Source organism: Magallana gigas, chromosome 4 (assembly GCF_963853765.1).
Source record: "Magallana gigas chromosome 4, xbMagGiga1.1, whole genome shotgun sequence".
NCBI lineage: Eukaryota > Metazoa > Mollusca > Bivalvia > Ostreida > Ostreidae > Magallana > Magallana gigas.
In genome coordinates this window covers 13,493,717-13,521,546 of record NC_088856.1, presented here as the reverse complement: position 1 = coordinate 13,521,546, position 27,830 = coordinate 13,493,717, and the positions used below count along the sequence as shown (strand labels likewise).

The following is a 27,830-nucleotide window of genomic DNA, read 5'->3' as shown; positions in this document are numbered from 1 at the left end:
TCAAATTAAAATCGTAACTGTTAAGGACGGCGGGCCAAATTCATTTTCCCTATAGATTTTCTATTCAAATTTTTATTTAATGGGAATCAGTAAATGGCGAGTGACAATCAATAAAAATTAATTAAATTGTCCTTATTTTAATGGGGGTGTTTCAAAATTTGGGTAGGGAAATCCTCAGATACATTGTATAATAGAAAGAAATGGCAATTTTCTGAAACAACTGATATTAAAAAAATTCTGAAATAGATTTTTTACTCTAATATTAAGAAGTTAATTAGCTTACCGATGAATATAAAAAAAAGTGTAAGTAATCGACCTTAATATGTTGAGGGGTTGCGTCAAAGTTCACTGCATGGTTCATTTTATTTTAGAAATATAATTTTAAAAAGGGACATAATTAATTATTGCCTGACGTTACATTAACTGCTATATACATAAATATTGTTAGGTTAAGAAATAAATTTAATATCTAAAAGATAATAACACTATGAACTGCCATTGGGCGTTTTAGGATTTATAAATAGTGGAAATATAACAAACTCGTCGCAAACAGAGAAACATCGGACTAAATTTTTTCTGAATTTTTCTCCACTAAAAATATTTTGGCATTACAAATTATGTGTAGTAAAATGAAAATGTTATTCTCTGTTATTCTGATGTACGTAATTACGACAGTCATATTCATAGCATATGCACGGATTTCTGCGCAGAGGTGCGAAATCTTGATTTGGGTCCGTCGTACTTTAATGTACAAAAGTATGAAATACAGTTAGCAAGATTATTTTTTTTCATTTTTAAAAACACGATCTTCTTTAAAACATATTTGATTATTTCTTTTTTTTCAATAAGATGACACAACACGAAGAAAACTAATAGGACAGTGTGTCCCAGAATAACTGATACCATTTGAAATTTGTATAAATTCAACAATATTTGTTCCAATATTGTAAATGATGGTTCAAATAAATATAAAATCATTTAAATTTTTCCCATATAAAAAGGTTGGGGGAAATGTACTTTTCTTTTATTATGACATCACATAACTGCAATATATTTCTTTGGTTGAAATGAATTTTCTTCAAAACGAATCTGGCAAGATAACAGGCATCTTAAGTTTAGCGATCAAATACAGCATCATATCTATTTTTGGTTATAAAAATTATGCAGAAGAATACCTTGGAAAAACAACCTAACAAACAGAATGATCGAATGGTCAGAAGGACGTCATTTTGAGAGCTATCTTGAAATTTGTTGTGTTTTTATAATCAACGCTCAATTTGTCAATAACTTATGAATGTTTGTGAAACTTGCTGAGTGAAAATCAACATCGCATATCTTTATGAAAATACATTGATGTTTTTGTTAAATAAATCTAATCGAAAGTTATATACAGAGAAAAAGGTTTCACTTATTATGGGACACCCTGTATTTTGAAATGGCTGACATGCGTGGTATTGCACTATATTATAAAACTAAATTGAGAAAAAAACACAGGTTTAAACCCAAACTGTTTCTTTTATAGTTGTACTTGAAATATTTGCATACCAAAATATTTACATTTTTAAAATGTTGGCTCCTTAAAAAATTGCTAGAATTAAAGAAAACAACGTGGCCTTAGATATGCAATAAGTCAGCAGTCATATTTAATAAAAACACACAAATCTATGGTTATTGATGTCCAACTATTTTTGTCGATACTTTTCAAGAAGTGATTTTATTTCTGCTGAATCTGTTGCAGTTTGAGCATCGATAGATCTTTCGAGACATAACAAATCCTGATAATTTTGTAATAGGTATTCGATTAATGTTGTAGACTGATTTGCACAAGCATTGTATAGAATAGTTTTTCCTGCTCTTGATGCATGATGAACGTCTAGGCCATGTTTATCAAGAAGTTTCAAAATTTCAATTCGCTTCAACTCGTCTCCAGCTCTCTCTGTTAAAAATAAAGCAGCATTCCAACCTTTCTCAGTGAGTTCAAGAACCAAATCATCAAGAATATCTAGTTTTTCGAATTCAATACACATATCAAGCCTTGCGTACTTGCAGGCAATATGCAGAACGTTGACATTGTCAGAAGTGGCCTTTTTCAAAAACGATTTATCTATATATTTTAACAATTCTTCAAGGATTTTAGTATTACCACTCTTTGCCACAAAATGACCAACATGTTTTTTATTCTTGTCCATTTTTTGTATGAGGTCTGGACATTTTTGCAATATATATGCACATACGTCATTGAATCCTTTCTCACAAGCTGTATGTAAACAATTTTTCTCCGTTTTATAGGATTTGGTTTTAATATCAACGCCATTCTCGTAAAGAAACTTGACTGCTTCGAGATTTCCATTTTTGGCTGCATACTGAATTGAATTCCAACCTTCTCTGTTTTTGGCGTGAAGTAAAGTAGCTAAATTTTCATTTTTTGCCACAAATTTAAACACATCTAAACCCGTGTTCATACAAGCAAACAATACAATGTTTTCTTCGTATTTACGAGTTTTATATGCTAAATCACAGCCATGGTTTGACATAAGTTCCAGAATGTTTACATGTCCGGCAAGGGCGGCCCAGTGTGCAGGATACATTTGGTTATTGTCTGTTTTCTCATACAATTCTTTCTTCTCAGTCAAAATGTACTCGCAAATGTCATGATTCCCGTAATATGAGGCAATGTGCAGAATGTTGCGCCCATCTGTTGTCGTGGATGAGATATCATTACAAGCTTCATAAGTTGTCTTAAACGCATCCAAATTGCCCTCTTTAGCGACAATATGTAAGGGATTAAATCCTCTACGGCCTAATTGTTTCCTTGCAGTTTCAACGGATGATTGCTGTTTTCCTTCCATGATTCTTCGTCGAATGGCTGATATCGGATTCAATTCACTATGTCGACTACTTCGTGTCCTTGCTGCAGAAAATGATAACATACTTCATTGCATTTATAAGTGTGTTCAAAATATAAGACGATATTTTACAAACAAAAGAAAGGGTCATTAGCCTTTACTGTCAACTGAAAGGAATAGTGCTATGTAAAGAACATGAAACGATGCAAATATTTAAAGATGATAAGAATTTCATTGGTTATCTGAAGATATTTCTAAAGATATCTTACCTTTATCTTATATTAAAGGTATCTTTTTGGGTCAGACATTATTCAAAGCAACATTTAAAATTAGTCAGCGGACAAAGATAAAAAAATATGCGAGTTGCTAGCTAGATATGGAAAGATGTTTGAATGAAGGTCATGCATTTCAAGAATCAATTTTATTTGGTGATTTACTATGATGACAATATGGTCAGCATAGCCCAGTACTAGCAAATCATCCCTAAATACCAAGTCTTTTATTTATTTTTTTATCATTATCACAATTATGCTTGCCTTTGAGGAAATGGGGGATCAAGTATCGGTCGAGGTATACACGTGTTAGTATTTAGTCATGCAATAGAGTTTGTAAAGTTTGTAAACCTCTAAGGGACATGATTACGAATTTGGTCAATTTTTTCTGTTACAGTGCTTCAGAAAGGCATTCCTAAAAGTCAACCATTATTGTATGTCAGTCGTCAAGTTATAAGCGAGATACGAGCTCAATATTCTTTGCTACGTAAATAAGCCCACGTCGTGTTTTTTTTGTTAACATTTTAAATGCTGAAAAGAAAATGCAATGTTAAAACTTAAAATGAATGTAACAAACTCTAGGATCCGTTTATTCATGTTCAAAACAAATTAGCAGATAGAAAAATCAGATTGAAAAAGTACTTTTACAAGAAAATGAAATTCATATAAACAAAAACATAACACGAGCCTTGTTTGCATGACAAAGAATTGCGAGTTCTGTATCTTGCTTAAAAATCTGCGACTGACACTCAAACTTTGGTTGTTCGTTAGAAATGCATTACTGAAGCATTGTAAACAATAAAAATGGAAAAATTAAATTTGACTTAAATTGTTGCTCTACTCACACGGTGGAATATTTCCATCAATATTGGAATCTAATTCAGAAAACAACGTTTTAACTTGTGTATCTTCAGACGGCGCAGGTGAATATTGAACTGTGGGTCTATATGGCAGAGATGTGTGGTCTGCAAATAAAACGTACATATTGTGAAGGTCAAAAGAGGCGTTTGAAGAAAAATACAAAAAATAATACAAAGTCGATATATTTATACATGTATGAAATTTACAAAGTCTGGGATTTACATAAAAACATTGTAGAAGATGTACTTAAAACTAAAGAGTCAAAATAGATATAGAGTTGTAAATAGATAAAACCGTTTTAATAATTTAAGCATAACAGTATCAATTAAAATCCTTCTAAAGGTTTATTGTAAGTGTTTTTTTTTTACTCCAACACACCTTTTCATTTATACATTTTATTCTGTACTTGTATCTTTTTGAAAGAAACTAAATTCTTTCATTTATTTGAAACAGTAATATGTACTTTATAAATGTTATATTCGGTGCAATATTTTCACTGTATATCTCTTTATAATCAAAAAGTCAACAAGTGAGTTGTTTGTCCACCCAAAATTCGTGAAGCCGTATTTCATATAATATCGTTTTTATTTAATTTATTGGATATGAATACAAATGATAAAAACTTATTTTTGTAGCATTATTATAAGGATGCTATGTCAATCCTTTTAATTTTGGACAAATATTTTCTGATACAGTTTTTCAACTTTTTTTTTATCACAACAGCACGTTATAACAATGCACAGTTATTTATTGAGAGAGAGAGTAGATGCGCAGGGGAATAATAATCTTTTGTTCAAGATGTTATTTACTCATTCTTAAATTTTGATTGTTTAAAAGTAAAGTTTCTGTCCGTTAGTCAATGATTTTGGCTTAATATATGTAAACTTAGAGTATACTTAAGTGACTATAAGTGTATCAATTTGTCATGTTAAGCAAATTAAAAGAAGAAATTCGAATTGCAATATTTTAAAAGGATCTTCATTTTTTTTCAACATCACCTACTTACGGAAGCCCATTTAGGACCTATCAAAAAATATTTTTGAATTTGATATAACGAATTCTTGAATTTGTTAAAACGAATTTAAATCGTTATAACGAATTGTTGAATCCGTTATAACGAATTAAATTTGTTATAACAAATTTTAGGAATTCGTTATAACGAATTCTTGAATTCGTTATAACAAATTAAATTTGAAATAACGAATTCTTGTATTCGTTATTTCAAAGTTTTAATTCGTAATTTCGGTTTTTTAAACTCGGTCATAACATATTATCACCCAATTTGTGGTAACAAATTTCATGTTTTGGGGAACAAATTAAACGGGGCGGAGTTCATTTGTACCATATCGGCGTACGACGAAATGCGCCGATCAATTGATCGGCGTTAAACGGCGAAATGGTATTAAATGAAGTAAATGTAACCATGGTAACAGATGTAACAATTCCAAAAGACACCTTACTTTATTATCTTTGCTAGAATTCCTACATAGATAGAAACAAAATATTTAAGAGCTATATGTAGCAATGCAGTTTCACCAAAAATACAATATATACAGATTTGTTTCGACAGGTTTCTGTGCAAAATTCCAAACATTTGTTTAATTAATGCTATCAATCAATGAGCATGCTGATTTAATAACATATATCTACATTTTTCATCTTATTACATCACCACACCGTGATATTACGTCATACTTAAAAAAATACCATTCTGGAATAAAATTGATTTAAGAATAAGGAATCATTCTTTGAGTATTACTAGTCTCAGGTGATTTTGGCCGGGACGTGTTCAAATCAAATAAAGCTCGACGGGATTTATGATAGATATGACCACGCTGTGACCGAAATTATCAACTCATAATATTCAAAAAATGATTCCTTATTACTTTTATACTTATATTTATATTATTTCCAATTTCAACACTTTAAAACAACATTCTAAAACCACTGTTTTTTAAAGAATAACACATGTTATGTATTATTACGCAGCGCAGCCATTACTGTTTTTCGGTTATGCTGTATGACACATCCATTTTGTGTCGCTCGTTTTTTATGAAATGATTGGGCTGGGTTATATGGTGGCATAGATCTGCCACCACTTGTCAGATTATTATGTCGACTTGTCAGATCTTGATGTCGACTTGTCAGATAATTATGTTCACTTATCAGTTCTTTAAGTCGACTTGTCACTTATTCACGTGTTTAAGAATTCAACACTTTAACCTTTACATGCCCAATTTGTGCCATCCATTTGAAAAAATATTTTCTCATAAGTCGAGATAAGGATCTGACAAGTCGACATAATCATGTTTAAAGTCGACATAATTATTTGACAAGTCGACATAATTATCTGACAAGTCGACATAATTATTTGACAGGACGATAAATCATCTTACAAGACAACATCACTATCTGACAAGTCGACTTACACTATGAATGATAATTTTCTTTAAACTAGTGGCCATATTATTTTTTTTCTGTCTATGGTGGCATAGATCTGCCACCACTTGTCAGATAATTATGTTAACTTCTCATATGATTATGTCGACTTGTCAGATATTTATGTCAACTTGTCAGATCTTTATGTTGACTTTTCAGAAAATAACCATAGTGACTATAGAGACTCAACATTTTGTTGTCAAAGCGTGATAGTGCCACCAACTGCCATTTTCTTGTCATCATAATACCATATAAGTCGACATAAATATCTGACAAGTTTACATAATCATCTGACAAGTCGACATAAAGATCTGACAAGTTAACATAATTATCTGACAGAAAAAATAATATGACCACTAGTTTAAAGAAAATTATCATTTATATTGTAAGTCGACTTGTCAGATAATGATGTTGTCTTGTCAGATGTTATGTCGTCTTGTCAAATAATTATGTCGACTTGTCAGATGATTATGTCGACTTGTCAGATCCTTATGTCGACTTGTCAGAAAATATTATTTCAAATGGGTGGCACAAATTGGGCGTGGAAAGGTTAAAGTGTTGAATTCTTAACCACGTGAATAAGTAACAAGTCGACTTAAAGAACTGACAAGTGAACATAATTATCTGACAAGTCGACATCAAGATCTGACAAGTCGACATAATTATCTGACAGATCTATGCCACCATATCTGTCAGATATTTATGATAACTTGTCAGATCTTTATTTCGACTTGTCAGATGATTATGTAAACTTGTCAGATATTTATGTCGACTTATATGATATTTTGATGACAAGTAAATGGCAGTTTGTGGCACTAACACGATTTGACAACAAAATATTGAGTTTCTAGTCATTATGGTTATTTTCTGACAAGTCAACATAAATATCTGACAAGTTGATATAAATATCTGACAAGTCGACATCATCATATGAGAAGTTAATATAATTATCTGACAAGTGGTGGCAGATCTATGCCACCATAGGGTTATCACAGGAAAGGACACTTAAAAATATAAATATAATATTTTATATGATGAAGCTAGGCATTATAACAAGGATGTGCGCATGCGTGAACCAACTTTCCACCAGAACGATGTATAGAATAGGCTATTTTTGGGAGTTGATTTTAATCAACTCTCCTACATGTATGCAGTTACTCAGGCAAACCGAAAGTGAAACAGTGTTTGGACCTAAGTACAAATCAACATTGCTGACAACATTTAGTTCTAATCGACAAATTCGATGTAATGAATTCTTAAGCATTGGTTTTCAAGGAAACTTATTTATAGATACCTTGTAAATAGTTATATTTTAAATGGTACGAACAATTTTGATAATTTTTTAAGTCGTACATTTTATATATTCCTACGCCAGAGCTCGTTCAACCAGAAGCTCGGCTGTCTCCGTAAATCCCCGACAAGCAGAGAGTCTCTCTTGCTTGTCGGTGATTAACGGATACAGCTGAGAGTCTGGTTGAACGAGACTAGAGTTCAGTTTTGCTTGGATCCATACAATTTATCATAACTATTCCGATTACTGATACGTAGTTTGATAGAATAGATCTTTGTATATTATACAACATGATTCATATAGGAAAGTACTTGCCATGCAAAATAACATGTCATTGATTTTAAAATAAATAATAATCGATAAAATCAACTCCCATCAGTTCTTCAGTACTTTGATTTTATATTGTACAACCAGGCACTATAACCATGATGTACGCATGCGTGTACCGACTTTTCGGTAAACGTTTGGGAAGAAATTCGAAAGCTGTTTGGAGGAACTTCGAACTGATATTCGCGCAATTTAAAAACGTAAAGGAAAATTAGAAATTTACATTATAAATGTTCTTTAAAAGAGATAGGAATGTTGTGTACATTAGATTTACACCAAAATGTTTTATAAATATTAGTATTTGAGAGAACAAAAAAAAAGCAATGTTGCAGGAAAACAACAGGGGAGGGGCGTGGAGTGGAGCAGCGGCAGGGGGACGAGCTAAACTACCCCCTTCAGCACACGCTTTCTCGCAGCAAACATTTTTCATAAATTAACATATAAAAGGTGAATTAAAAAGGAGTCTCCCTCTAATGTTTTTGGGACCAGGTAAAAACTGACATGAAAGGGAGGAAATAAACTGTAGTTAAAGTTGAAGTTAAAGGTACGCCTTTCCCGATACCCCCACGGATTAGGATTTTTAAATGTTTTAATAGCATAGTGCATATATTACTTGGGTCAGTGTACGTATCATCAGGGTCTGTATACCCATAACCTGGGTCAATATTACGATTATCAGGATGTCTATATCTATTACCAGGGTCAGTGTACGTATCCCCATGGTCTGTGTGCCCATCACCAAGTCATTAGAACCCATCATCAGGGTCTTAATGCATATCACCAAGGTCAGTATACATATCACCAGGGTTTGCCCATTACCAGGGTCTCAAAACCTATATTGTTATAGGTATTGAGACCCAGGTGATGGGTATACTGGCTCTGGTTACGCGTATACATGTACACACTCTTGTATAATTGGGTACAATAACCTTGATTATAGGAAACTTACCTTGGTGATGGGTATACTGATTCTGGATATGGGTATACAGACGCTAGTGATGTGCACTCTGGTCCTATTAATACTAGTATACAGACCCTGGTGATAGGCGGTGAGACCCTGGTGCTGGTACGTGGATGTCTGGCTATGGGTAATCAGACCCTGGTAATGAGCACAAAGACACATTGACCCTCGGGATAAGTATTGAGACCCTGGTGTACTGGGGATTGGTATACTGAATCTGGTTATGCGTATACAGACCCTGTTGATACGTACAACGACTCTGGTAATATGTACTCTGACCCTGGTGATGGGTATACAGACCCTTGTGATGGACACACAGACCTTGGTGAGGGGTTATGGATAGAGCTACATGAGATCGGTGTTCTGACCACCCCTACCCCTCCCCAATAACCCCCCCCCCCTGAAAAAAAAGAAAAACAAAATAAATTATCCCTCTCCTCCTAACCTTGAATTTTTTTATATTGAATTTAAGCATAAGTGTTTATAGAACCTGGTGAATGGTATATTGTATGAGATACAGTAAAATTGGTTTATATAAAAACCCAATTCTTTTTTACTGGTACATTGTATATGTAAGGAAACCGTGATATTTTGTTCAGGCAGGTGGCATCGTAACAAGTGTAAAAAGGGGGGTGGGATGGGAGAATCGCCAAACAATTCTTGACATGCAAAAAAAGTCTTTAAAAAATTCGAAAATCGTACACCGTGGGGGTAGCTATAGAAATGCTAAGTTTATCTCAAACTTAAATTTCACTGTTTATTTCCTACAGTCACTTTCAATTTTTTACATGCTCCGAAAAAGCTAGGAAAGGGGGGGGGGAATTGCACGGGGACAGGCCTCTCCCTGCCACCCCCACTTACCCACTCGTTTGAAGCTACGTGTCTATTGTTTTCCTGTAACACGGCCTTTATTGTCCTCGCAAATATTTAATTAATTTTTTTTAGTGTAAACTAAAGGTACATAACATTCATATCACTTTTAATGACTGTAAAAGTCGCGTTTTTTGTTTTTTGGCACCTATCATCAGTTCGAAGTTTCTCCAAGAAGCTATCGAATTTCCTCCCAAACGTTTACCAATCCCGATTGAAAGTTGGTTCACGCATGCGCACATCCTGGTTATATTGCCTGGCTATGTCATATAAAATATCATATTTATATTTTTCAAGTGTCCTTTACTGTGACAACATTACAAATCAATTTTGAAACCTATGGCCCAATTATTTCATAAAGAATGAGCGACACAAAATAAGCGTGTCCTACAGCATAACCGAAACACGGTTTTTGCTGCAATAATACATAACATTTGTTAGCATGAAAAAAAAAACCCAGTGGTTTTGAAATGTTGTTTTGAAGTGTAGACATTGGAAATTATATAATTAAAAGCAAAAAGGCATCATTCTTTGAATATTATGAGTAGATAATTTCGGTCGGAGCGTGCATATCAAATCTATCATAACTTCCTTCAAGCTTTATTGGATTTGAACACGCTCCGACTAAAATAAATATGAATAATGAACATAAATCTGCCCATGCAAGCATTTAAAGATATCCTATTCATCGGTAAAAGGCGATAAGAATAGTATATTTTAAAATCGTTTAAAAAGAAATCTGACTGTAACAAAATAATTACGGATACAACTTTCAAAATTTACAATACTTAAAATAACTAGATACGTCAAAACATCAGACCTATATCAATTATTTTTGCTGTAAAATTGAATATATTCTGTATAGCTTTGTAAGGAAATTTCCCTAGTGTTGACCTCGTGACGTCACTGAAGGCTTGTTATCGTCTAATTTCATTTTCTCTTGGTTAGATTTCTAAAAGAGGTAAAAATAGGAACTTTGAAGACGCGTGACTCCATTATTTTTGCATCGATTTCGATGCGGTTTTTTACGAAAGCCGAGAAGGATCATTCGAGATTCGAGATACGAAATACGAGATTCGAACTACGAGATTCGAAATTCGAGATTCAATATCTAAATTAACCAATCAAATCAAGGATCTGAAAATATGTATCCTAGCGACATCAAACTGTTCTAAATAAAAATCATACGTACACGCTCTTATATACAAATAAATGCTATGTTCACTTCTCCCTACCTAACTAAATAATTATTTGTATTTACTTTTACACAGAATATCTAAGTAGACTAGTAATAATGCAGTGTGCTTCGCGGATCTAAGTGATTTTGTTTGCCCTGGTGCATGTCAACCTGATGCGTTTGAACCCTAAGGTATTTCACCACCAGTAATAGTTTAAAACCCGGGTTTATTCACCCCTTTTGTGTAAAAACGCGGTTATGGTAGTAACTTCATAAGCGTAGCTAATTTTTTCTGTAGGGGGTCCTAGGCCAATTTTAAAAACTTTTACTATGTAAATTTAATAAGCTCCAATTTTCCCGAGGAGGGGGTCCAGATCCCCTGACCCCCTCCTTTCTAGATCCCCGTATGAAGATTAGTACATGTATCTAAATAATCTAAATATAAATAATCTGTCCTGTTTCACTAATAAATATAAGCATTACTTATCGTTTTTATATATGCATACAGTGATACCCTAGTGCTATGATTATAAACAAATCATTGAGATATTATCACATCATACGGAATTATTAATAAATACAATTTTTTTTCCTTTTCCTCAGTAAACAACTTATTATGAGTCTTACTTTTGGAATTGTTTTCAATATAGAAGGATACCTACTCTCTACAATTAAAGGTAGGGATGATAGGGTGCCAATTTGTTCACATTGCCGATTTCTTGTGCAGAGAACAGTAAAACCTTTTATTTGATTGTGCATGAATATTTCAAAATTAATTGTTGTACATATATTTTGTTATAATTCATTCATTGATATATCAACAAGAAAGAATAAAAGCATATGTTTCACAGCCAAGTTAAGTTTCTCTGTAGTTTCCTACCCCCCCCCCTACCCCCCACCGCACCAAAATTGACAATAATTACATATAAGTCATACAAATGTTTACTTTTTTCGTAAGTAAATCTCTAAAGATGTAAATAAGCACTGCAAACAAAGATGTGTGTATTTAATATACTACTACATTACACTTAGCCAGATAAAATGTCATCAGGATGAAGCTACAAGGGGTGAGTGGTGCAAATTTACCAATTTGTCGCCATACACACAGAACACCAAATAAAGAAACTGTGAGTGGTGTGTGGAATGCATAAAAGATGGCGGCAAATTATCTCAAATAATCAGTGCAAAAACCCACAAATAGGCTGTTATTTGTTACATATCCTGCAAAAACATTGATAAAAAATGTTATCGTCCCATAACATAGCCGATTAAGTTAATGTGTACATATGGTCAACGTACATGTAATTCTAATATACAAGAAGGCGGACGTATCAGGCGGGGATCCAGAAAATTAAATTTCAAAAATGATCGGTTGAATTACATTAAATGCTTTGAAAATTGTTTTAAACTATCGCACGGGTCAAAATGCGTGATAGAAGCTATGTACAGTGTAATTGGAAACTTTCATTTTATATCAATATGTAGTATTACCTATTATAACAAATGAGAGTATAGCACAACTGCCACAAGCAATACATGTCCTTTACCGGCACCACCTTATCCCCTTAAAAAAATGAAACAATTGCCGTTTTATTTGCTAAAATGTGTGTGGTTCAAGATTTTTCTAAAGGACATACCCGATTAGAATTGAAAAAGAGTCGTACGTTTAAAACTAATTTTGTCAAAATTTTTAGATTCATTTGGTTATATTTTGGTCCATTTGGGTAAATATATGCACCAGCGCAGCTCTAATTTATATATAATCAGGCCATAAATTCAAAATATTTTCAAAAATTAATAGCTTTAAATCCAGTGGATGAAAAAAAAGGAAAGCAAGTCGAACTCGATGAGTGCTAATACCTGTGTTGAATGAATGGTACAGTAGGATATGCGCAAAAAAGTCCCGTCAACTCTTTCCTACCCTATAATTATTGGAATATTAAATCCGATTATAAGAGTCAAATTAAAATTCAAGTAAGGATATGTACCTGTTTATCAAAAGTAAAACTACCCATAATTTATCTACAGTGCATCGTTATGGAGCTACACAGAAAGTTTTATATTAATTTGCCGAGCCAAATAAAAAAAAACATGAACAACGAAGAGAAAACAAAGTGGGGACAGAATAACTGACAAATTAATTAGGACTATATAGCCCCACCCCCCCCCCCCCCCCTCTTGAAATGTATATACTGAAAACAGATTATTGGCGTACAACATCCGCACACAATTTAAAGAAAATTTCATGTTTTTTTATCATTTTCGCTAGCTAATGTAAGACATCACAAATACCCCAAACCCCCTCACGGAAAAGGAAATGCTAGGTGATGAGAGAGAGAGAGAGAGAGAGAGAGAGAGAGAGAGAGAGAGAGAGAGAGAGAGAGAGAGAGAGAGAGAGAGAGAGAGAGAGAGTCGATGTAAATGACAGGTGCGCTAACACCGTTAAAATTAAAGCTTGCTAGTTGGTCTGCCCTGCCCTAGCTACCTCCTCTCTTTTCTCGTTTTAGAGGCTTAATTATTGTCTATATATGCTTGTAACAAATCAAATCAATTTCAAATTCTAAATTAAACTGAATTTGACACTACAAAACTCTCTCTGTGTCTGTCTGTCTGTCTGTCTGTCTCTGTGTGTGTGTGTGTGTGTCTCTCTCTCTCTCTCTCTCTCATATATCGACAATGGCATTGCCATACCCTACAATACACTATTCTTATCTGGATTTTTGTCTTTGAGGTTGTAAATCATTATATCTTCTATGGTATAAAACTCTATCATAACCTATATTTTGACATGTCGATTATTTCATTGAGTTTCGTTTCATAGCTAAAACATTTAGATTAAACAGATCTTTCTTCGCGAGCCGATTTTTACACAGTTGGGGCGAATACACTTCGGGTTAAAATTGTTCGGGGGGAAATACATACAGGGCAAACAAAACCACTTAGATTCGCAAAGCCAACAGTGTTATTTCTAATTTAATTGTTTATACTGTGTAGGGCATCGTCGGAAACCCACGGCCAGTCTCGCATACGTATGCGAGACTGGCCGTGGTTTTCCGACGATGTGTGTGGGGTTAATTCATCAATGTTAATTTAACCATTTTATAACCACTATATAAGAGTTATTAAGACATTTATTTGTAGGAAAGAGCTTGTACGAATGATCTTTATTTAGAACAGTTTGATGTTGCTAGGATACAGGTTTCAGATCCATGATTTGATTGGTTAATTTAGATATTGAATCTCGAATTTCGAATCCCGAATCTCGTATTTCGAATCTCGTATTTCGAATCTCGAATCTCGAATGATCCTTCTCGGCTTTCGTAGTTTTTGCATTAAATTCTGGTAAATAAATTCTATGACATAAGTTCGACATTGGCTGGACTGCATGTATCCTTTTATAAATCAGCATGCTCAATAATTAATAGCATTGACTAAACAATTTTTTGGAATTTTGCGCAGAAACCCGTATATCTGTATATCCTGCACAATATTTTTGGTGAAAATGCGTTGCTACTAATATAGCCGTTCTTAAATATTTTGTTTCTATCTATGTAGGAAATCTAGCAAAGCTGATAAAGTAAGGTGTCTTTTGGACTTACATCTGTTACCATGGTTACAGCAACAGCTGTGAGAATATGTTCCTCTACTTTTGTTCTTACGCCAGTTTACTTCATTTACCATTTCGCCGTTTCGTCGTACACCGATATGGGACAAATGAAGTCTGCCCCGTTTAATTTGTTCCCGAAAACATGAAATTTGTTATTATAAATTGGGTGAAAATATGTTATAACCGATTTAAAAAAAACGAAATTACGAATTAAAACTTTGAAATAACGAATACAAGAATTCGTTATTTCAAATTTAATTTGTTAAAACAGATTTTGAAATTTGAAATAACGAATTCAGCGAATTTGTTATAACAGATTAAATTCGTTATAACGAATTCCTAAAATTCGTTATAACGATTTATATTCGTTTTAACAAATTCAAGAATTCGTTATATCAAATTCAAATATATTTTTTATAGGTCCTAAATAGGCTTCCGTACCTACTCTTCATAAACTTCAATTAAATTTTCAAAGTGCTTTTAATCTGTTATATTTTCACAATTACTAAAACCTATGTCATACAGATTTTAAAGTATTTTTTATCAATTTTATGAAATATTCCATGGTCACTTATTTAAAAAGTATGTCATGAACATAGTATTTGAAAGTGAAAATAACAATACAATTAAAGCTCTTCAACATACAAAATATAGGTCTACATTATCATCAGTCGATGTTTTATATCTTTTCATCGGAGAAAACAACATCCTTTCATACTTAACATTACTTTCTATTTTTTTCTGAACCGATTTGATTTCTTCCATGAGTTTGTGGCATCGCATGCACAGATGCCAATGCTCAAAGCGTTTGTTTACATTTTGAATGTTGAAGTAACATTTTCAGTTTTAAACCTAAAACAAATGTGTTAAACGTTGGGAATTGTATATCTATGATTAAAATAAATAAAAAGATCGACAAATAAGCTGGAAAAATTTTTTTTACTGGTATATGGAACATATGTAAACAAAAACAGGGCACGAGCCTTGTTTACATGACAAAGAATTGTGAGCCCTGTATCTTGCTTATAACTCTACGAATGACTCTCAAATTTAATTAGATCATTAGAAATGCATTTCTAAAGCATTGTAAACAATTAAAACACATAAATAAAATTTGACCAAATTCGTGACCATGTCCTTTTAAAGGGGCACATTCACGACTTTGTTCAAATTCTATTTTCTGTTTTTATTATTTACAATGCTTTGGGAATGCATTTGTAATGATCAAACAAAATTTTAGAATCAATCGTTAAGTTTTAAGCGAGATACAGAGCACGCACTTCTGTGTCGTGTGAACAAGATTCTTGCTCTGTTTTTGTTTACATAGGTTCAATATACCAGTAAAAAATCTTTTTTAAGCTGATTTGTCTATCTTCTTTTTCGTTTTAAGCACACATGAACTCTTCCTATCTTTTGAAACATTCATTTTAGGTCTAAATTTTGAGTTTTTACTTCAACACTAGACGTGCGTTCACCAGTTGACATTGTATATGATATCGGACATTTACGAAATAGTATGCAGAATCAGTCCGAAACGATTTTGGAGAAAATTAATGAAGTTGCATTGAAAATAACAGTCAATTTTTTTTTAAAAAATTGTGAGGCTGTAAATGCCTTTCATTAAAAATTTAATTCATGTTATTGAAGGATCAAACTCTTTTTCACCAAGGTATGTTGACATTGGAACTCTCATAGTAAATGAACTGTGTTAGAGTTATCCGTATTTTCTTTGATGAACACAATATAGCACTACATGTATATATCAAATTTACACGTCTTTGTATAATCGTTTCTGAGATTATCCATGCAAATGTGATATTGTGGAAAGATAAACTAAAGAGCCTCCCGTGATTTAACGTGAATGCAATGCGCATGCGCAAGATTGTAAAATCCAAAAAATCAATATGATTTTCAGATTTTTTTTAGGAATTTTCGTTGATTATTAATTAGCGAAGCTAGATTGAGAACAAGAGACCCATGGTGCCACATCGCTCACCTGAGCAACAATGGCTTTAAATGGGTGTTCAAAGGATATTGTGCCAAATACCACTCGGTAGAAAAAGACTATCATAAAATAAACTGTATCCAATTTTTACACTTATTTTCCTACACTTAATTTTTGATATGGTACCCTTATAAAATACCATTTTTACCAAAAATAAGATCATATGCAAGATATAAAACTAAATTTTTGGTAGGGTTACACTCATAACTTCCAATTCCCTTTATTTAGTTCTACCCCTTGACTTTATAAAACGATCAAATTATATATAAGACTATGCATATAGGTACATATTCATCTTGAACTACATTGTACTTGCTAGTTATTGATTTTATCAAAAAAATTCCTATGTGAGAAAGAGGAAAATTGTACCTCAAGACGCTTAAATTAAAAACATTCAAAAATTTAATTGGTCTTCCGCATTATTAACGATTGTTGTTTACCAGGCGTGAACTCGTGCTACGTTTTATAACCTTACCCACTTAATCAATGCATAGGCGTCTGAACTGGGTGGAGGGAGAGGGGGGGTTGCAAAGTTAGACATAGCCGTATTCAAACTCTTTCTTCTTTTTTGGCTTGCCAAAATTTCTGATAAGGTCTAGCCCCCCCCCCCCCCCCCCCCAATGAGCCTCAGACTGCAATGCATTGACAGGCATATCGCTCTATTTTTACTAAGGCCCACCCTTTATTTTCATCTCTATTCAAAATCAACGTTAACAAATGGCTACAAATCAAGATGATTTTCCGCTGTAATTTTTTCTTAAGAATAGCAATAATACATTTATCCCCGTAACAGTAATGTTTTAAACTGTTTTAAAGAGGTCGTTTTTATTTAATTGTGGCTGAAAAACCAAAAAAGTTGTTGTAGATTCATCGTATTAAGAGGGGGCCCCAAAAAGTATTTTTTTCTGTACAAGTATTTAACGTTTAGTGAGACATTTCTAGTGATAAATCAAAATTTCAGCGTCAATCGTAGAATTACAAGCAAGATATACAATTCACAATTCTGCTTGGTTTGAGTAAATTTTTTGTTCACAAGAGTTAATTACATTCAACTTTAGATTTTTAAACTTGTTATTTCCTATTCAGAATGAACAAAAGTGTGAGCAAAGCTCTGTATCTTGCTTATAATTCGAAACTTGACACAGCTGAATACGGTTAGTAAAGAGAAAATTGTAAACAATTAAAACAGAAGAAACATGTAAAATATATATACCTATATATTTCTAGCAGAAAAAACAATCTCCGTTTAGACTGAAAATGCAGAGCATCTTAACAAAACACGTTGCATTATAATCAATCATAACGTAGAGATCGTACCGAATTACCAATAGAATGTATAGTATTTTTAATATAATATGTTGTTAGTGCATCAGATTTTGCTCTTTTTGCGCAGGTAAACAATTAATTGTCTGGTTTACCGAAGTCTATATCTGATTCGATAAGTAAAAATTCCAAAATACAAGCGATATTTCCCCTCAAGTTAAAAAGCATAAACGAAATTCAAAACAACGTAAATGAACTAAATCCACGGTCCCGAGTGAAAATGTCAACGCATTGAAATATTTAACCTCAATTAACTTCACGAAATCGGCACAAATATATTTAGCATGTTTCAACTATCCCTTCGCAAGTAAAATGTTGCACAACAAGCAAAATCATCTTTGTCACTTTGGCCCGTTTGTCAAGCGTCAACATTCAAACATGGCTGCCTTATACATAGTCTCGCTTACCCCAGACTCTAGCAAGTCTCGAGAGCGAGAGTTTGGGGTAAGCGAGACTACCTTATACAATGAACTTTCGTTTTCGATATGGAATACCGAACCCGAAGTTATAAACTGATTGACAGCGATTATCTCTTTATTTTTATTTTCGTAAATTACTCAAATTTGAAACAGAATTCGCCGATAATTTTTCCAATTTATATGCTCCTTTCCATAAGGATTATTTATGCAAAATTACGTTGAATCTGACTCAGTAGTTCTTGAGAAGAAGATTTTTTAAAATGCACCCCCCCCCCCCTTTTTCTACAGTTTCGAGGTTCTCCGTTTTAAATAAAGATCGGTCTTTAATTTTTGCAATTTATAAGCGCCTTTCTATAGGGATGCTTTGTGCCAAATTTGGTTGAAATTGGACAAGTGGTTTTAGAGAAGAAGTTTAAAATGTGAAAAATTTTCAGACAGACAGACCGACGGACGGACGACGGACAAAAGGTGATCAGAAAAGGCCAGGTGAGCTAAAAACTAAAAAAAATGGTACTATTCAAGTACGAATGATGTTTAAAATATATATAACAAAAGATGGTACTCTTCCGATTAATCGGTATTAAAGACCAAAAATTCTAGTCTATTATTTAAATAGAGTAGTATAGATTCAAAATGTAAACAAAACATTTGTTTACATTGCAAAGAATCGTAAGCTATGCAACTCACTTTTAACTCTACTAATTACACTCAAATTTTGGTTACCTACCAAAATTGCCTTACTTAAGTATTGCAAACATTAAAATCGGAAAAATAAATTTTAACCGAATTCGTGACCATGCCCCTTTAAATCTCCGAGGAAATTTTTTTACATGTGTAAAGTTGTTATCGTCTTGCAGCAAATGTGTGGCTCTCAATAATAATTTTTACATAACAGATTCTTTTTTTCATCAAGGGAAGATAACTTTTTTTTTAAAGTTTAAATGGCTGGCTTTTATAAGCCTTTAGTCATGTGAATCTGGTTCATTTCAATTTTGATTTTAACTCTTTAAAAGGATTTAAAATTGTCCAACATCGCTTTATTACTTTTGAAAACACTATATATATATATATATATATATATATATATATATATATATATATATATATATATATATATATATATATATAAAACACCCTATGATGATAATAAGATGATGATTAACGATGATGATGAAGACGATGATGATGTCGATGGCGATAATGTAATACAAGATGTTGGTGATGACGTTGATAATTTAGTGATAAATATTAAATTATCGTAGATGATGATGATGACGATGATGCAGATGCCCATGATGATGATGATGCTTTTGTTGTAGAGGTCCGTTCTTCAAGCTCGGGTTTAGGAATACAGATTTGGAAATGAGACGGATACTAGACATGATTTTAGAAATCAATATTATTGATGTTTAATTGAGATGTGATTTGTTTTCTCGTACATGAAATTATTTTTCATTGTACATTATTTTTTTCTAGGTGGGTAAAAATTAGGTAAAAATTTGCTGGGTTTTGAGTGATAGGTTTCAGTAATTGATCTTTTATTTTGTTTATTCTTTAGTTTTGCATTGAATGGGTTCTTGTTTGTTATCTTAAGGTGTGTTGAAGTTAATTGTAAAACTGTCCTAAATCAAACAAGAAGCCAATAGGCCTTAAACAAGAAGCCAATAGGCCTTAACGGTCACCTGAATACCATAGCCCATGCACAAACCTGTCAATGAGTCTCATAAATGCATTTAAATAAGTTTCATTCTGGAGTAGAAAAATTATAATATTGTAATGATGACAACCTCCCTGTCTGAAATCTTTTAGACAGGACTAAGTAACCTATAGTTTTGCGAAAAACTTAAAGATTCTAATAGAGTGCATGCCCTGATATTGAAAAGGTGCACGATTCTAATAAAAAATAATGTTCCTATATTTGTTAAATTTCAAGATTTCAAGAGGTTTTATATGTATATATGTTCATATATAAACTAAAAGAAGTTAGCTAGATAGCTTTTATTTAAAACAGACTTCCATCCCCCATCCCCAGGGGCAGACAAAATTCTCCCTGTGGCCATTTCAACAACAAAAAAACATCCAGCTTCAAAAACTAAAAGTGTTACTCGCTTCTGTTCTTGCTGTTTAATATTAAACTTCAAAGACATATCATCACTATCTGGCATTTATTCCAAAATCATTTTACATGCTAACTGCTAACAAGTGACTTTGCTTAACAAATTATTAATCTCTTATAATTAAGTCTATTTGTTCATTTAAAACAATTAAAAACTGTTTTTGTTTCAAATGACAAAAATACTATCATAACACTTTTGTTCATATAACTTTTTAATAACATTATATTCAATGATTAATTACTAAATATGAAAAAGCAAAGAAAGATAACTCCATTATGAAGAAGCAAGGGAAGATAACTCCATTAACTGTTACAACCCTCTTCTCTGAACTCTTTCCAAATGCTTTCACAATATCTTAACTTTGATAGACGGCTTCATTCTTCCTCTTCTCTAAATATGTGAATTAACTATTTCTTTCATTGAAATTCCTGAGACAAATATGAACCCATCTCCCTCCCAGTCATAACCTTTGACTTACATATAGGTGACATGAAATATCATTAAAGATGACAGCTTAATGTTTGTTTAAAATATGCAGTCAGGTTTTTTTTCTGTGTCAGTAGACATTTTTTAAACAGTTTATATACATCAACACTAAATGACCATTTTGGCTGCATCCTGCATTAAGAATCCCTACCCTATACACTATGTTTATGTCTTGGCCCAACCCTAAATTCAAATTCCTACATTGGGAGACGTGAAATATCAAATTTTGATTGCTTTATTTTCATTATTAGGTATGTTATGTCATGTTTCATTTTGGCCACATTTTGCATTTGGAAACCCTAGCCTATACACTATATTTGTCCTAGATACGAATCCCTACATTGGAAGACATATAGAATCTTAAATTTTGATAGATGGCTATATTTTCATCTTTGGTATGCAGTGAGTTTTTATTTAGTATTAGCAAATGTAAATAGATGATTTTTTTAAAAACATTTAATGTATTACCAATGTATGACTATTCTGTCCCCGTCCTAGAGTCAGAACCCCTACCTCGGGGGAGATGAAATTTATGAATTTTGTAGAAAGCTTTCGCTTCCTGGTCTATCAAAATTTTGAATTCAGTTTTCAGCTTTCCTTACAGGTGTACAGGAGTATTGAAGATAATTTAAAACATTATTCATGTATTCATTAACACTATACATTCATTTTGTCCCCGCCCTAGTGTCGAATTCCTTACTCCATTGGGGACATGAAATTAAAAGTTTTAGTTAACAAATGTGCATTATATGCATTAATACTATATGGCCAGTTTGCCTCCTCCTACGACCTGAACCCCTGACTCACGAGCCATAAATTTCATATTTTACGTATATGAGTTCGTGGGCATCATTGATATATCTGGTCCCGCCTGTGTCGCCCTTAGGGTTCTGGAGCCATGCATTTCATAATTAGATTCCTCTTACCAAAGAGATGCTCTACACCTAAATTGGTAACAAATGACGACAGACAAAGACCAATTGCAATAGGTCACCTGACTGACTCATGTGTCCCGAAAAGATTAAACGATATGCAAAGATACTTCTTTGTGGTAAATTGAAAACATAAAGCTATTCTAATAGAACGTTAAGGTTTATCACAACCAAACCGTTAACTTTTAAAGACTTGTATGGCTTACTAAGTTCCGCTAGATCGCCTTCCCCACTACCGGATATCCTTGTCCCTTAAAACATTAATTTAATTATCTTTATGGGACATCTGATAGAGAATAAAGATATGTTTATTAGTTTAAGTTACTGGTATTTGTAATTGTTTTCAGTTTTATTACAATATAAGCTTTAGCTAGTGGTAGAGTGAACGGGTTTTACCTACCTCTCTTCTTCTGTATATGTTTCCACAAATGGAACCCTGAATAAAAGATCAGTGCTAATAAGGAAAAAACAAAAAGGATAATGAAGACATTGAAAGGACATTGCAATTCCATGGTTGTAATGGGGGCAGTCAGTTGTCTCTGCTGTTCTTCAAATCTGTAATAATGAAAGATTCATTGCTAGTTATAGAAATACATTGTAAGAAATGGAAAAAACACTCAGAATATATCATTTATGTTCATTTGATTACAAAAGTTATCACAAATTTTAACGTCAAATTAAACGAGCATGGAACAAAACTATATTTTCCAAAGTATGTGTGAGAACTTACTTTTGACGTAAGCATTGTTCATCATATATGAAACACCCAGCCACTAAACTAAGACAAACTGGATCTGACAGAATAAAAAGTATATACTTTAAGATTTTAAAAACATAAAAGCTTTCAATTATTAAAATTATTTTGTTTAAAAAATAAATAAATAAAAACATATACGAACTTCATTATTTGAATCATCGGAAATTGTTTATATCAAGCTTGACACAAGCAAGTGTACATTGATATACTTACATACATATATTTCATTACTTAAATACGGTTTTTCTGGACAACCCCATGTAAAGTTATTACACTTGACATGGTTAAGAACTCCATATGAGATCAGTTCTAGACAGTTTCCTGAAAAAGAAAAAGAAAAGCAAAAAATCGTATTTATTTTCTTACCATTAAGCGCTGTGCTACTACTAGCACAGGATTGATATGGTTAAAAGAGATGTTCAAGGTCTTTCTTATTAAAAAAAATCATGTCAAGAATAAATAAGAAATAAGAAAATTAATCATGCAGCGTCGCTAAACATCACGTTCACAACTTAAACCACTATTCAAAAGTATATGTACCATACTATATAAAGCATTCTTTATGCATCCTTCTATGATTTCTTTTCTATCCATCCTATTCATTTTATCTTTTCAGATTAAAAATAAGGAAATGGCTTTGTGACGCGATAATAGACAATGCGCAAATTGTTCACAGTCACTTTTAATGACTGTTTGCGCATACTAACTTATCTTTGGTATATTAACATTGCCAGTGTCTTTGCAATAACACCACGAATCAAACTTGTAACGAATAGTTTATTACTTTCCATCAATGATGAAAACGATGCACTCTTGGGGCACAGGCGGGATCGCATGATTATACGAAATATAAAAAACGTAAAAATGTCACTTACTTAATATTATATCTTATAATTGCTGAAAATGTTATAATCATATGTAATAAGGAATTATTTATTGAATACAGTGGGAAAAGAATTACAATCGTGGCGTGATTAAATCTATCGGAAAGCCCTTCTGGTTTTATTAAACTTGATCACGCCCCAACAGTAACAATCACCTCATAATACTTAAAACATGATTTCTTATTTGTAAATTAAGACAAATACTTGCGAAATACGTAAAAGAAGTTTTTTCATGATGTTTTCCATTTTTAAAGAATAAACGGTTCGATTATTGAAAACAATACCAGACAAATGAAAAGCTGTCAATGTAATAGCAAACCAGGTTTTCTTTTATGTGAACAGTATCCATATATAATCCATGCCAACCGGTATCCAGTGAAATGGAGTGCCCTATATGCAATATTTTGCAAAAAAATGACTAAGTTCAAAAGCTGGTATTTTTTTTTCATAAATAATCAGAAATCAAAATTCTAGCAATATCCGCACCTCTAATATATGTACAATTGATCTGCCAAAGAACAACTTCCTATCTTGAAAACTATAGGAGGAGTTATCCGTACAATGAGGGTACCCTATATGCAATATTTTGCCAAAAAATGACTAAGTTCAAAAGCTGGTATTTATTCATAAATAATTAGAAATCAAAATCCTAGCAATATGTACACTTCTAATATATGTACAATTGATCTGCAAAAGAACAACTTCCTATCTTGAAAACTGTAGGAGGAGTTATCCGTACAATGAGGGTACCCTTTTGGCAGCCACCCGCCCGCCCGCCCGCCATTTCAACTTTTTAATAACCGGATTTTTCCGTTGGAAAACCCGGTTAAAAATGAATAAACTCAAGGTAGAATTTGATTGTAAATGTATATATATATAGGTTAGGTTTAGTTAGGTTTCTGATCTTTATTTCTTAATGTGAATCCAGTATCTTGTATCCAGCTTAGCATCCTATACTATCCAGTGCAATGTTTTGGGAGATATATATACACACAATTTTACAATTCTTAATTTTTAAGTAGCTGTTTGTTTTCATAAAAAATAAACTTACTGGCAGATGATATATTTTTATAGTAAACTTTTTTTTAAAATCGATACCTTCGCTAACAAGATTTGGAGTTTTGTAGTAGCAGAACTCAACGAGCTTGAGATGAAAATTATCTGGAACACAGTGGTAAACATTAGTATCATTACATCCGGTCCTCTTTGCAGCAGCCTGCCAGTCTGACATATTCATTGGACAGTTGGCGACAACCCGAACAGGAAAAGTGTAGTTGTACTCCTTAAAAAAGAATATCGTTCTCTTTATGTAATTCATTAATTTGTGTTTTATATATCATATTTTTAAAAAATAATAACTGTTTGCATTTTCATATTTTGAATGTTTAATTATGTCATCTTTGTTATCATCATTCCTCACTTCTCTGTTAGGTGATTACAATACAAATTTTGCTGATTATGTTTGATTGCAATATTGGTTACCGTTTGTGGTTTATCGAGTGATGTTGATCCAAATGTAGATAAAATTACAATGGTACACCTCAGGCAAATAAATCCTATATCATATAAAAAGATTATTTGGATATGAAAACATATACACAATTTCTTTAGTTTTTTAATTTCTATAAAATAGTTATGATTTCATGCTGAATTTATGTTTTATATAAGAAATAAACATCAGAGTAACATGAAAGCTGACATAAATTCATAAAAGTATTTAGTCGCCAAATTATTTTCAATTGCTCCTCAACTACTTCTTGGGTCGAAAAAGTTATACCGTCAGTTAATTGATTACCGATTAAGACCTAGTTACTTCGTAGTAATGTATCCGAATTATCTCAGATAGTGTTTCCTTAATTTGGAAAAAAAACCAAAACAACAAGAAACAACCAAAGCAAAAAGACATCCCCCCAAAAGGTTTAGTTACTATATGCTGTGAAACATGTATAGTGTTTTTGTCCTTATAGACGGCGTGTGTAGCGATGAGCCTAACAATAGAAATCAGAAACTAACGAAGATAAAAGTAGAATAATGCATATATATAATTTTCATTTCAACTTTGAAGTTTCGCTTAATTTTTCTATTTCAGAAGAGGAAAAGGTGCTTAATTGAGGTAATTAATTAAAAGACATCAGAGAGGCGATATGAATCGTTGCATTCAAACGGTTAACCAATTACATGTAATTGTTAACATTCATGTGGATAAAGTTTGTTGGAAGCCATTCTAGTAAGAAATGTTGCTTTTCTGCACGTAGATAAATATTGAAAATTCCCGGTGGTGTAAAGTCATTGCTATATTCTTTCTATTGATAATAAGCAACGGTTGTTGATGAAGGGATCGAAATGGTCGATACGTTGCGTCATCTTGTTTTCTTTCTTATGTATTTAAATGTCAATTGCAACAACCAAAACAATTATTTTTTATTTGAGATTGAGCAGAAATCTAATATTCATCTCTTTTTCTCTGCTTATAAATGATAAGAAAGACAAATACTTACTTTTTATAGCAGTAATGGACATTGTGTGTTGTAATGCAGTAATTCGATTTTATATAAATGATATATGATACATGTATGCTGTCAATTACAAAGGAAATATTTAACTGCGGAGATATAAAATTCGTATTTTTTGCAACAACAAAAAAAACAATGTAAAGGTACATACCAGAAATCATTTTCATAGCGATACACTGTTTCACTTGGCTAACTGGTAGCGTACATATTTGTTTTTATATCAGCCAACATCTCCCGACAACGGTATGTACTTTCGTTTTCAAGATGAGACACGTAAATACTTCCATAAAGTCATGTAATAGTAACCCTTTCGATCATTGTTAATTTTTGAGATGAAGAGTAACTAAAAATCGATGACTCAACGTCAATTTTGAAAAAGAAAAATGCGTTTGTTCCCTTCATAACAGATCAGTTATGCTTCAGTTTTACTTATGCATAAGTTGGCAAATATTAAACTATATAGGGAAATAATATACCCCAAATAGAGGCTTGCCTGAAGTAATGCAATAAAGAATTATGTATTGGTTTATTTCCTTAAACCATTGTTATATCTTTACATCTACTAAGTATTATTTCCTTTATTTCTTACGGAAACATAAAGTTAATTCATAGCTCTATAGAAACAGCCAGACTGAAATCTACTCGCCACGTTTATCGATTGGTCGAAATCTACAACGGCTGAAACTGACAAGATACTGACAGGAATAAAATGAACACACCCTGTTTATCGATTGATCGAAGCCATCAGCAACCTCAGAAAAATCACGGACTGCACAAAATAATCATGATCATGTCAGACTCAAAGTCTCACTGAAGACGATTTGGCTGTTTCTTTTAGCTAATGTACTTATGTACATTAACAGTAATTTAGAGAATTTTACTAACTTTTCATAATCAATTTAATAATTAGTTAAAAGAAAGATGTTAATATAAATAATAAAATGCTTTCTTTGACGATTCATGCGGGTTATGAAGGTAGCGAAATACATAACCCGCGTTTAAATAATCACAATGTAATCTTTGATGATATATTAAGTTATAGACACTACTTGCAAGTTACCGTACTTTTTATAACATTAGTTATGCGTCGTATGTCAGCTCAAATCAAAAGTAAAGATACATTGTGAATGTACAAGACTCCTTTTAATAGCAACAAGACAGGGCTTGTGGTAAGAGTGATATAATATACAGTTATTGACTGGGTATAAAAGTTACATATGATTTGTTAGACCTGAAGACACAAACACTTCACAAGGCCGAATGCAATATTTGTATCTGATGGTCCATATGATCCCGGTCTACAACCGTTTTATGCAATTCACTACAGACGCAATATATTACTATAATTCCAGGTAGCAAACAACCTTTTATATCGCCAGGCCCCTCGGCTGCTGTATACAGGGTTATTTTCGCCCCATGTAACTTTTGCCCTTCTAAACTTGTAAACGCGGTTTCGTCCCGTCTTGAATTCGTCTATACATAAATACATAGTTGTATTAAAAGAGAGATGGTTTGAGAATTTTGAATTTGCTCGGTCTTAAATTCACCCGCTGACAACGAGGGCGAAAGAGGCAAAAAAAAAAATGGGGGCGAAAATTATTATTTCCATTCTTCCGAGATCAGGCGAATATTAGTTGTGACGTGGCGGTCTGACAATTATTATGTTAGAAAGAAAGACCGGTTGACCTCGAATTTGTTAAACCCGTTAGGTTAACGTTCCTTTTTACATTGTATTTGTAACAG

At 32.6% G+C, this 27,830-nt stretch overlaps 1 protein-coding gene across 2 annotated transcripts; it reads right to left on the bottom strand.

The window, feature by feature from the left end:
- Positions 1 to 1,077: 1,077 nt before the first annotated feature.
- On the bottom strand, positions 1,078 to 26,516 carry LOC136274479 (delta-latroinsectotoxin-Lt1a-like). Of its 2 annotated transcripts, none has more exons than XM_066081378.1 (8): positions 26,073 to 26,207; positions 25,057 to 25,130; positions 24,673 to 24,856; positions 22,904 to 23,011; positions 22,664 to 22,727; positions 22,334 to 22,488; positions 3,964 to 4,083; positions 1,078 to 2,911 (listed from the first exon to the last, which is right to left on the bottom strand). In XM_066081378.1, exons 1-8 carry the CDS (start codon positions 26,092 to 26,094, stop codon positions 1,683 to 1,685), a joined length of 1,956 nt encoding a protein of 651 aa, XP_065937450.1. In that variant the 5' UTR covers positions 26,095 to 26,207; the 3' UTR covers positions 1,078 to 1,682. The 2 variants fall into 2 exon arrangements, with proteins under 2 accessions (XP_065937450.1, XP_065937451.1); XM_066081379.1 differs by lacking the exon at positions 26,073 to 26,207 and adding an exon at positions 26,239 to 26,516 and having other exon boundaries at positions 1,079 to 2,911.
- Between the last annotated feature and the right edge of the window lie 1,314 nt (positions 26,517 to 27,830).

Bases quoted from the DNA above. Each gene is read 5' to 3' on its own strand.
- LOC136274479 (XM_066081378.1), bottom strand. From the start codon at position 26,094: ATGTCCATTACTGCTATAAAAA. The intron at 25,131-26,072 runs GTAAGTATTTGT...TATATGATATAG, and splicing joins GTCCATTACTGCTATAAAAA to GATTTATTTGCCTGAGGTGT. The intron at 23,012-24,672 runs GTATCGATTTTA...TTTCTTTTTCAG, and splicing joins TCCAAATCTTGTTAGCGAAG to GAAACTGTCTAGAACTGATC.